Genomic DNA, 13,771 nt, shown 5'->3' with positions numbered 1-13,771 from the left:
TAAACTTTGACTCCTTTGAATAATTTCTTATACTGTTATTGGAATTTTGTAAAAATGCCAGATATGTCGAATCAAGTTGTTTATATACTATTTAGCACTGGTGACACCTGTAGTGTATAAGAAGGCGGGCGAGATTCTTCAATTAATATAACAAGATTAATCACAAACATACAATTTAACTTGAATGTACCTAACACAAAAAATATACAAGTTAACATCCGGAGATGATCCAACCAAAGAATATTAACTATGGTTCTTGGTGTTAAGTTGAATGTCAATTTTAGTGGTATTAGATCAATATGATATTTACTGGCAAGTAACCATACAATATCTAAGTATGGGTGATGGTGTGCATAAAATATCTGAATGAGTGATCTGAAATATTTCTTGATTAAGACAACCTATATTTCGTGTGTTCAAAATTTTAAGCGAATGAATTCATGTTAGAGGGGAGAGGCTCAACAAACTAAGCCTTTTCAAATAACAGCCCTTCCCCAAAATCTCTTCCGCACTCATAACAATTTTATTGGACTTGTATCTATGTTGGGTTTTTATATTACTTTAGACAACATTACAATTTCACCTATTTACTAAATTACAAAGTCCTAATTAGTGATTGTTATGTTTATATAGACAGAATATAAACTATGGATGTAAATTTCTTGATGATGTAATCACTTGTAGAATACATTAGGAGTATGCCTAACCAATTCTTTGTTTGAAGCTTATTTTTGACGATGGAAAGATTGTGAAGGAAACAGGATTCTCCGGACATTTGCTTGTTCCACATGGGCAGAAAGAAGCTCCTAACCATGTGTCGCGTAGGCTTCGCTGAGTTTGCATGTAAAATGTATTCAAAAAAGATTATACTACTCTATTGTTAGGCTATATTTTATATTATATAACTTTTTAAAATATGGCTGTACAGGTTTTTAATACAAATTTATTTATTCTATTATTTTTCTATTACCATCAAGGTTATCCACACAAGGCCAGTGTAAAACGGTGTTAAGGTGCATGTCACTTAGTCAAATCCAATACATCCACCATTTTGGAACTCAAGGTTATAATGTTCTTGAAATAGAAATGAAGCTTTATGCAAAGTTTCAAGTGCATATTTTAGTTCATTTTTGAGATATCGTGAGGACAGACAGACATTAATGAAATTGTTCCAGCCCCTCGAGTGATAGTCTTCGCTAATACCCAGCCTATGCAGTAGTTTAATAAATTAAGTTTTTAACAAAAATCTATATATATATATATATATATATATATATTTATTTATTTATATCACAACATATAAGTTTCCATGAAAATTGAGTTAGTAAAGAATTCACTCACCTAGGGTCTGTCCTAATACAGTCCGTCCATCCTCCCCCAGGCAAGCGCTGCGAGCGTCGAAAGGGTTGGTGAACTGGACAAAGGCGTATCCCTTGTGCATTGAGATCCCTGCAAAAATACACGCCTTTTAGAGCAAACAACCCTTCGGTAACAACATTTCTCAAACATTGGTAATGGTCCGTGAATATATCACTGTAGGCTTACATACTTTATCACTATTTCTTTAAAAATGTGTAATAGCACTCCATCTCGAAAGGTAAGAACATGATGTAAAACAGACGAAATTATTTTTATATTCTTTTCATAACATATCCCTTCGACATGTTATTTTAATTCACATTCTTAATATTACCAATTTGACACATTAATTAACATGTAACTTCTATTCATTTTGTAGACGAAATAAATTATATAATTATAATATTTTTTACACAGATTGTCTTTCTATGATGATTTACTTATTTTGTTAATAAATGCATGGTATCAAAGCATAATGAAATCTTGAGTTATGGGAGGAAAATATGATTTGATGTAATAATGCCAATAGGATTAGTAGGATATAATTAATAATTTAACAAATTACCAATTAAACACTAATTACTAGGAGACCCACAGAAAATTGGCTGAAGTAATAATACCAAATTTTTTACGAAATGACTCAAGAGATTAAACACAAAAAACATTTCCTCATAAAAATACGAGTAATTTCCTTAAGGAATACTTTTTTTAATGTCTTGCCGTGTCAAACCTTAAGCAATAATTTAAAGAATCTGTAAAAATGTATTACTTATCTATAGCTGTATTTCCTTAAATATCTTATAATCAAAATTGCCTACATGACTACTTTAAATAGTCATTATTATTGCTTTATAGTGAGAAAAAAATGTATGGATGATTTCCGCCTTAATAGAAGGTATTATAAAGAGCTGCATATAAGAAATTTTGAAACTTAACCAACCAATAGCTAATTGTGTCACCTAAAATCTTCTCCGATGAATATTATTTCAATACTCTTTTTAGTTATTATCTATGACATACTATATATTTCGTATGATAGACAGTCAAGGGTTTAAAAAGTATATTCATATTACTAATTTTAAATAAAATATTTATTTGTACCCTACAATAAGACAGTACATATATGTACTACACGAAATTAATATTATTAGCATTTGGCACAGGTTAAGTCAATAGTATCTATCGTCTCCGAACACGAATCGGATAATAGTTTTTATCCCAAGGAGTAAAAGTGATTGTTCTCGTTGCTCAATCGTGTTTTACGATAAAACGCCGAAAGACACATTTGCTCCGTGTGATGAACAGGCTCATAACTAGCGGACCCGGCGAACTTTGTTCCGCCTAATAGTCAAGGAATAGGCAGATTTAGGATTTTTAAACGAATACAAAATGATTCAAGTCTCTCTTTTATTTCAACACTACAAAATACATGGAAATTGGCAGGAAGATTGCACTCTTCAGAGAAGCACCCTTTGTCTTGTCATCAGGCGCAAGAACAAATAAAGCAGATGGTTTTCCGAATCGTGAACATGCCACGTACAATTCACCATGTGAAAAACATGCATTTTCTAGATTTAGACAACTTTCAAGAATTGGCTTTGTGATTTATTTATCGTCAAGGCGAATGCAAGACAAATCGGAAATTAAAGCTGTTTAAACTCAAACGGCATATCGTTTGGGATCATCGAAATCCTCGGAATGAGAAATCCTTTAAATTTGCCTCTCAGTATCTTCGCGTAAATTACATTGATCATCAGTTTAGTTATCACCAACCGCGTTGGGTTGCACAGTTTTGGTTGGTTTAGGTTCTGAAGCATTCGTATCTGCTTGATTAAAATCAATACTTGAATAATCTCTTCTTGAAAGTCGAAAATTATTTAGTTGTTGATCTCTGAAGTTTGCTCGACAATTTCGCATTGTCAATCGAGCCGTTTCCCGAGCTGTCTCTCTTTGCTCTCATGACTGAAAAGCACGTAGTGTGGCTATACTAAGGCGGCGCCATGGAACTTCTCATGGAACTTCTTGTACTTTTTCAGTGGTTTCATTTGTGATGTTTCGAATTCTAACTGTACTATGACTTTGTCGGAAAAGATTACATCTTTTCGGTCATGGCATTGATAATAAGAACAAGTCTTGCACAAAACAAACACATCACCTGGAAACCATTCCGTTTTGTTATAGCACATCACTATTATCACACATGTTTTGCTTCTTTGATTATTTTTATTGATACAATATCATATTATTAATACTTATCCTATTCCTGACGAAAACAAATCCAAAAACAAAAATCATAAAAATCGGTACAGCCATTCTCGAATTATAAATTAAATTAAATTATAAATGGTGGTATAAACTACTAACGCGACTTTCTTATAAATAAATTTAAAAAATATATACATATATATATATATATGTATAGGTATATATATATATATGTATAGGTATATATATATATATATATATATATATATATATATATATATACCTCAAGTAAAATTTGAGGTTAGCGCACTGAACAAAATTTAATTGTGCGCCAGCTGATTTTTCAGATACTTGTTACAAGGTTACGAAAGACATTCACTTCACGGACTAAGTTTACGCATCAAAATAACTGTTATTTGTACAGTATGATACAAATATTATATTCTGCTGACCTGTACGTGTACAGAACGTATTAAATAAGAAGTGATTGACATACCATGAGAGATTTATGAATTTGTAGCGACGTAAAAAAGAGTTTGAATCTTAAATTTTACTAGCCACTAAATTACTACCTAATTAAAAATTTTGATTCTCGAAGATGTTTGAAAATGAATCAACTCAAAGCATACCAAGTAACCTAAACGTTAAATAATCAATCTCAATTGAATATTAACTAACAAATGAATTTAAGAATTTATATAAAACGTAAGGTATGACATCCTTTCACGTATACAGTTTGATCCTATTTACCACAAGCCAAAGCGAGCTGGATTATACTTAATGTAGACAACGAAAATATATAACTATATATGTAAGGTTCACGTAACAACGGTTTTCCAGTTTTAATTTCTGCTAGAAATTGAGTTGAATTTGACAACATTGTTCTTATGATGTAAGAGTATGTTTACAATTTAAAAAATTGATTATTTTCCATTAAGTATAACCAATCCACCAGGAAATGACAGAAACAAAATAAGAAATCTAAAAAGCTCACCTACCACTAGATATTCTCATAACCACGAGTTTACTCATCATTAGGTTAAATTTAACTTATAAAATGATGTCTCGTAATCGGCGAATGAAAATACGCAATAAATATAGGGCGGATTTCAAAAAAACATGCGCCATTAGCTCAAAATGATAGGTGGGGCGGCGGCGACGGGCGACAGATGTGGTATGCGAGATGTTTTCAGGTCGTTACGAGAAATTTATTATTGGTAAAAAACGCGATTGGATTTATTTATCTTCCACCTCACTAATTAATAAAAGTGGTGAATTTATTGCTTTCTATGAACAACCTTGCTTGTTAGATTTTTGTTATGGCGTGGTTGTTTTTACAATTACTTCGTCCTTTCTTACATACTGTCTTATCTGCTATCTTACTATTATTGAATTGGAACATAACCATGTAAAATTTTTTATAAAATGTAATTACAGCAAATAGTAATGTACAAAAAGATATTATTCCAAAGACTCTATAATAAAACAACAAATCGTAAGGACGAAAATTCTTAATTAAAATTCATTTCTCAGATCATTAGTAATGGATCAGGTAATTCTAAATGTGTAATGGATTTACAAAGTTTTGTAATAATATATATTGCATATTGGTAAAAAAGTTGCATAACGAAGGTAAGCCAAGTTTTCGTAATCATCCAAGTAAGGTGATAAAAAGCTTTACGTAACTTGAAGGAAGTGCAAGGTTTTTGTTTTCAGGGTGTTTAAAAAACTGAAGGGTTATTTTCTGAGTCTTATATGCTGTCGTTAACCTCATTAAAAGACAAATTATAATTCGTATACATAAATGTTTCCTATTTATGTCCTAACATGACCACTGAAATTGATGATCTAATTGCATCGGATACATTACGCCTTTGCTGTTTTATTATATGCCAATAAAGAAAAATTTCAAATTTTAATTATCTTGCATATCAAAATACATTTAAGATGTAAACAATTGTATGGTAAAATAAATTATACCTTTCCTAATATTGTTTTATAGGGGAAAATCCGCAATCAGTGTTTGTTTCAGACTGTTGTGTTCGGTAATAAGTTACACTACACTAATGTGAGGATTATATTCAACAGTGTGTTATGTTTCAAGTACAATAATTCTCAGAACATATAATTGTAGCTTCCAAATAATACCTATAAAATTATTTCCATTTTCAATTTTTTTTAATACATGTCCAGAGCTCATTCCATTGTTTAAAGACAAATGCAGGCAGGTTATCAAATAACATAAGATTGCCTGTGCTAATTCAATTCAGACCTTGACAAAGGTACATTTGTGTTGAAAGCTTACTCAGCATATTTAATAATGTCATTAAACAGTGAAAAAATAATGTAATATGTTGTGTACACTAGTACAATCGATATTCCTGTTTGGAATTGGGTTATACCTATAGTAGGCAATATTTACACATGCAATCAGTTTTTATGGGTTATTAAACTACTACTAATGAATGTGTCCATGCTAAAGTATATATATATTTTTAGTAAATAAAAATTATTTATGAGACTTATTTTAAAATATCGTTCAAATTGTATCTTCAAAACCTTAAAGACTGTGACCGAAGGCGCTTCCTTCAGTACTTATAGATCAAGAATGAGACTGATGTGAAGATAGGATTGATTGTATTGAAATGATGTTTGCCTTCCGGATTGAGTATTATTCGACATGCAAGCAAATACAGACATCAACCGGAATCTTCTTTCGTGAAATAAACAGTTTTCGGTACTCTCTTACAGACGCATTCTGTCGTTTTATTGTGCCAAAAATTATATCAATAGTAAACAAAATACAAATGCATACAAAATCTAATCAGTTATAATGATGTTTAGTAAGCATTTGGGATAGATAGGTCATAATTACATTGTTTTTTTCTAACGGAGGCTTCACATCTATTTTTCAAATTTAACCAATTGCAGTGGAAGAATACGGTTTAAAAATTTTAAAATATCTTGAAAACAAGGGGAAATTCCCAAATTTCAGATACCATCTTTTAACTTACTAACTTATCTTTAGTAACATTAAAAAGTTTTAAAATAAACAGCTTTAAAATAAAATTACAGCTTTTTGAGAAGAACGTAATTTTCTATTCATACACAATGAACGAGTGAAAACGTTTTTAACACAAATGCTCCTTTCCCGTTCACACATTTCTAAAATATCTCAAAAACAAAAGAAAATTCCCAAACTTAAGATGCTAGATTTACAGTTTAAAATATTAAATGGGTGCCTATTTAAATAGGTGCTTTCTCAGTATTAAACTTCATAAGGAATCCAAACAGATAAAGCTCTCATACCTCCGTTATTAAGAAAAATATAGTGTCAAATATAAAAAAGTCTTAAAACTTCTTTTCTTGAATAAAAAACATATCCATATTTGAAAAAGAAGGCAGTTTTAAAAAGTTTGAAATAAATGTATGTAAATGTCTCTAAAACAAGGTAAGGTTTCTTATTTAAAGTCTCCTGGCAGATTTATACAGGTAGATTCCAATATCACAATGGTGGCGCATTGTAAAATAGACATCCTATATATAAACACATCGTTTTAACGTGTATTGCAACAATCTCGTTAATTTCTTAGTATAAATAATACACTTTTGAATTAGGAATAAAGAATGCTGCTTAAAAGACCAATATTTCCCAGTCCTGAGTCGGTATTCCTGAGGGTCTCGCCCAATCAGAACTTATTGCTAAGTGGTATCCCTGAGGAACGTATAATTCTCATTTTAACCTTAGCAGTAGCTCTGATGTGAGATACTGAGAGATTACGTTTTATTTTAAGTTCACAGGGTAATGTGTTGTTAAATAAATTAAACTGTAAACACTATGTTTTAACAACAGGTGACAAAAATATAAGTCAATGAAAATATTGGCTTTGTAGATGAAACTAACTATAATAAACATGTGTGATAATATTATAGATGGTGTCCGTATTGGAGTTCTTGCGGAATAAGTGTCTTGGGGCAGCGAATTAGGATATATTGTTATGATTCCGGAAAATTTCACCAAATGATCATGCATTATTTCAATTGATGATCGTTTCCCAGTTTATTATTTTAGAGTCTTGTTTATAATCATTAATTAACTGCCTCATTACTACTGCTCATTCATTTTTCTAAATAGAAGAAACACAGTCTGGTTTGTAAATGTCACTCGTCAGTAAAGAGAAACAAAATATTATACCTAATTGTTCAATGTTGGTAGAATAAGATACGTAGACTTTAAACAGGTATAAAAAAGTACTTGTTTTTCTTACTTTACAGTTATCTTTGAAAACTTATCTAATTCAAGGAATTAATTTTGTATTAAACCTCACTTCTACATAGGTAACGTCATGTTTAATGATGGACATGTGTATATGGGACTTTTCTGAGCTTTTTGGTAGAAACTGCTAGTAAGTTACATCTTAACTGTATTTAGGGTATCTCAATACGGAGTTCATTTTTAGATTTTAAATTTGTCAGAGACTTAATTTCTACGTAGGCAATAATGAATTCTTCATGGTGAATTAACAAGAATGGTGAATGTCCATGGTATTTGGCTGAGCGTAAAAGTACTGATGATGTTAGTACTGGTTAAATTCCTCTTATGTCTGGTCTTTCCGCAAGACATCTCGAGAATGAATTGAGGCTATAGATTGAAAGTTTGCATACAACTTCAGCAAAGGCTGTTACGCTGCATATGGTGATTAGTTGTGATGTAAAGTAATGGACTTGTATAAATTTAGATGAAGTTATTGTGGTCTGCGTAAAATATATTTGTAATCGCAGTTTATACCTCTTCACTACTGCCCACGGAGTTAATTGAGTAATCTAGTAACAAAGGAACGTCTATCACAGGATGTATTATACGTTATTATTATTTACATTATTTTCTGGGAATAGTTTCAAATTGTAAAGTCCAAACTTCAGAAGAGTAGGTCACTGATTACGCCATGTTACTCATACTACTCGTACATGTTCTTAGGTGAATACTGGATATAGAACTCCTAGACAATATTAAACATTCAACAATTTCTGTAAAACAGATCAAGAATATAAAAATAGCTTAACGTAGCTCCACGAACTACGTGATATCAGTGTCTCATTGCCATTCAACACCAACAGGCGTAATAATTTTATCTATAGGGAGTTACATGGGATATCAGCATCTTCAATATTCAACACGGAAATTAACTTTCCTCTCCGTCCAATAACAGTCTTTGCATTGCCACTTATCTCCTTCTGCAGTGTTTTCACCTTGGCAGGGTTTTAAAACTGTGCATTCTGTTACATCGGATGTTAAAGAAAGAAGTATAAATAGTGGCCAGTACAGACATTTGATTGCTTGTTTATGCAATTAAAATTTTAAATGAGCTAAAATATTTTGTAATTGACAAATCAAGATATAAACACGGACTCAAAAACTAATGAAGTCTTATTTGAAAACGTAGGTTTTTGCAGTTCCATCGATAGAAATCTGTAACTATCGTTACTATATGTCACAATATAATTTTTTTAGCTTATCAAGTTTTAGGATGGAAACAAAAGCTTTTATATCCAAATTCTAGAGGGTCTGATCTTCCATGTCTTGGATCAGTGCGGAATGCTACGAAACACATTACTGGATACGAACAAACCACATCCCTCGAGATAGAACCTACCAGGAACGTATAAAAAAACAAATCCAAATGTTCATAATGATTAAGGCATTGAAATTTGTAATTTCAAATGAAACACACTAAAGGGGTTATCCTGTACTGGGCCTGTAATTCTTCCCGTATTTGGACATTAATTCTTACCATATTTATAAGACGACTAACTGTTGTTTTTAATAAGCCCACATTCGCGGTGTTAGTTAAAGTTGATACTGTTAAATATTTTGTAAAGATGGTTTTAAAATGGTTCCGTTGAAGCCGTTATACCTGCAAAACAAATACGTTAAACACTAAAACGGATATACTAAATTAAGAACCTGAACAACTTAGACGCAACACAGAACGATACTACTGATCAAGTAATGTTCCTGACAGCGGTGAGAAGATGACAAGACAAAGGCTAGGCACCCCCGCAGCGCTCTCAGCTTCTGTCAATATCACTGTGCTGGACACCGCCTGCCTGCCGTTCCGTATGTCAGACCCTAGTCCAACCCTCCTACCTCTTACTTTTATATATTTATACACTTCATTTTCGACGATTTAAAATTTAAAATTCAATTTTATGGGTTCTCGGATATCAACTTCTCGTCACACTTCAATTCACTTCAATATCTCATTGCACTGATGAACGTCCTGTGAATTTGCGGAGGTCTCGGTTTACTGTACGCACTCAACCCTTAACATTTTCGACATGCCGTTTGAATGTGCTACAGAAAAAAGTAATATTAAACCCAGCGATATTGTGCACATTGTGGGATAGGTTTTATGTCATTAATAAACATTTTAAATGCAAGCATTTTTATGTACATATAACACAGTAATCGTTGTTACCACAAATCATCTTAATTTGAACAGAGCTGCAGAATCGCGAAACTGTCACAATACATTCCTCCATTGATAAGAGTCATTGCCATTCAGCAACATTAACCCTTATATCAGTTATCTGTAACGAGTCGCAGAATATAGTAACGTCTTCAACGTTCAACACGGAAATTAACTTCTCTCTCTCGCTCAATAAAACAGATTCTTCCTTATCTCCCACCTTAGCTCCGACATTCACTCTTGAATTTCTCACTATCGCACCTCATTGTATTCCTGCTTTGGTGATAAATTTATCTTTTGAATTCAAATGAGACGTTATCATTTTTAGTATGGGAACCATACTAAAAACTTGGTTCCCATACTTCAACTATGGTTCCCCATACTTCAATTCAGGATAGTACGTCTTTTAAAATGTTCAAAATATCGAAATTTTAGTGATCATACCGAAAAGGAAAATATACCACATTCGCGCCAATGCATTAATATATATATATATATATATATATATATATATATATATATATATATATTTATATTAGTACAATCGTAAATATCCGATATACTCCTATACACTAAACTTAAAACTTTAACTCAGAAAAAGGCTAGAGCGTGAATCCATATGAGACTGGAAAACATGTTGAGTGGTAAAGCTAAATATGTGGGGTGATTTGTAGATAGCACTAAAAATAGTTTTTTTTATTTATAACTGTGATTCTATACTATTTAATACAATTCTTAAAATATGTATAATCAGTGTTTCTTTCGTTTGTCGCTGGATAGCCCGCAATCACATGTCAAGTAGCAGCAGACCCTTATATTGTATGAGACTTTAACATACAAAAATATAAACCTACAGGACTTAAAGAAAACGTTTTATTTTCAGCGTTAAAAATACCGTTTGTTTCTTAAATACATCACTTAATACAAAAATAGGCTTTAATCAGAGGTTGATATTGAGAAACTCATATATTACATTTTTCATTTCGGGCACCAGCATGACAATTAATACAATGTTTATGTATCCTGTAATTTGAAAATCGAATGTTTTTTTTACTAAGTGAGTCACTGAATAAGCACTCTCTTGCTTGAAATTCAGAAATACAATCAGGATTTTAATAGTACAAAGGAGGAAAGGGAAGATCGTAAAAAAGTGAACCATTTTAAGATGTGCTATAGTATTGTGTTATTTGTTCCTATATTACATTGTGTGCAACTTTAAATTCAAAATTATACAAAAGGTGATGGAGGACAAATTTTTCCCACAGCCACTTTTCCACCCCTTCCCTCCCCACTTAGAGTTTAATACTATTAAGACTTTTATATAAGTAAGGGTAAACAAGGCGTCGTCTTACCAAGTCAAACTGTACAATTTTAACATTTTTCAGATTTCTCGAGAACTGGACCATCGATTGCATTGTATTCAAAGAGACTGAGTTTGCAGGATAGTACGGAAGGGAGAGGGGAGGAGATAATGAATAGACGTCACAATGCGGTCTGTCAACAGGCGTCTGATAAATGACGTCACGGCTGCTCTGTAACGTCACGACTTGTTTACTGATACTCTGCAAGTTTAGCCGACTCAGAAGCTGTTCTGTCACTAAAGTGGGGATAGTAAAATAACGTTATTAATACGTTGAGCTAAGCACTGATACCAAATTAGTTTAAACTCAACCACAGAGAAGCTAACGTAGTTTTCAAACTTTTTGTTCGATTATTTTACGGTAAAAACACTGAAAAATTAACAAAAGTATTTTCTCTTGGAAACTAAGTGACGATCATAGTATTTAAAACTTTTCACATTTTAGTTAATATTTTAAATTTCCTCCATTTTTACTATAGTACCATAATATAGAATCAGGGTATAGCAAAATCGTAAGTGAGCTATATACACAATCAAGATACCAAGTCAGGATGGTGGTGTGTTTTAGGCGCTATTCTTCGACGCGGGAGTTGGTCTAAGAGTCACAGATCGATTCCCGCGCCTGACGTTAGGAATGTACGTCATACTGTATGAGAGTCACTGGTCTGTGGTAAAGCTGGTGGGAGATCCCACCTTAAATCAACGGGGGTTGGTTTACTGGTTTAGGTGGAAGTTGAAAGAATCGGTGTATTCTTCTAAATGCGTACTATATCAAAAATATCTGTTTTGCATTTTTGTTTTTAGTATATAAAAATACAATTTAATTTATGTTATTTTATGTTTTGGACGTAATTTATTAATGAATCATGGCCATAATAATAACTTTTAAGATTTAAAACCCCATTTTAATAATACCAAACTTTAAGTATTGCCTTTAAGAACTACCATCAAAGACTAATGAATAGAGATATTTAATTGACATTTTCTGAGCTCACACCACAATACATTACATGAACCATTGTATCTCACAGTTATACTGTATACTTGAATTAATTTGTATGACTAATAATGATAACTATATCACATTTAAACTAATTATATGTTTATTAAAACAATCGTTATAATTAAATGGGTAAAACCTATATCCCTGATACATTGGTAACAACGAACATTTATTTCCAGAGTTAAATAAAAAGTGTTGTAATAAACAACACAATACAACAGCAAACACACCTATACATAGATATCACTGAAAGCTATTTATATGATATAAAGTGAAATTTCAAACGAAATGTTCTCAATAGTTTGTTTAGCTACAGAATGTCCCCAGATGCTGGATCATCTATTACAGCACCGGTACAGCAGACCAAACAATGACGTAGACAGATTACCTCTCCTCAAGTGACAAGACAAAATACTTGTCACCTTGTTAGTCTTGTTAGCCTACTAATAGCTTTCCAAATGGCTTAACACGCAAGACAGACTTTTTCTTATTAAGGCCAATTGTAATTTATAGGCAATTCACAATCAGCAAAATTAAACAGAGTCAACTGTTTTAATCTTTAATATTCTTGTACTACGATTGTAACTTTTTAATACTAAATGTAAAAGCGGAAAGAACTAAGTAAGGAAAACGAAACTATATTCCTTCTCGTATATATTTCTATATTTCTCCTTTATATTCCTTTCTATGAGAGTGATTTAGTAGACGACGAACAGTTGGCCTAATACCAATTTCTGGATTCTCGCCATCTTTGTTCTTGGTACTTGTTATTCGTACCTGCAATAATGACAATATAAGTACGCCTAGTTGAGTGGATTAGGTTCTTTAAGAAAATCCAAAAGGAAGATTGTTATGTCTCAATATTTTTATGGTAAATGGTATCGCCATACTGTTACCTTGGTAATATTGTAGTATTCATAATATCTATTTCCAAATATTCAGCGACACTATAACCTGACCAAACCGAATTCATATCATTTTGTAAAGTTCCTAATGCCCGTCAACATGATGTAAGAGACAACAGGACGGTGGACATTTACAATAGTTAAGTGATACAAAAACATATAACCTACCTACCATTTGAGGGTTGGAATCCATCCCCTTCATCAAGTGTCAATACTTAAAAATCAAAGTTAAGTAAAACATAGATTAAAGATTAAAACTTTAAAAATAAAAAATAAATCAACGTGTTGTGACTATTTCACAACAATATGAGATTATATTGTTACAGTATAACGTTTTTGGCAGATAATAATGAATGATAGATGTTCACAATCTTGTTATCCTTTCAAATCATCCATCGTGTTGACAAGAAACAAATAATGAAATGTTGATTTTATGTAAATATTTGAGAATTCTAATTACGATTTGAAT

The 13,771-nt window shown here is 31.9% G+C and overlaps 1 protein-coding gene across 1 annotated transcript in view; it reads right to left on the bottom strand.

The window, feature by feature from the left end:
- The window catches only part of LOC124362702, a 295,398-nt gene that overhangs the window by 227,048 nt on the left and 54,579 nt on the right, over window positions 1-13,771 (bottom strand). Inside the window, exon 2 of the mRNA XM_046817420.1 lies at window positions 1,342-1,449. Coding sequence (XP_046673376.1) covers window positions 1,342-1,449 — 108 coding nt within the window. The remainder of the gene's footprint in view (window positions 1-1,341; window positions 1,450-13,771) is intronic.

This window comes from Homalodisca vitripennis, chromosome 1 (assembly GCF_021130785.1).
Source record: "Homalodisca vitripennis isolate AUS2020 chromosome 1, UT_GWSS_2.1, whole genome shotgun sequence".
Classification (NCBI taxonomy): Eukaryota; Metazoa; Arthropoda; class Insecta; order Hemiptera; family Cicadellidae; genus Homalodisca; species Homalodisca vitripennis.
Note: the sequence above shows the minus strand (reverse complement) of the source record. Positions and strands in the feature narration are given on the sequence as shown.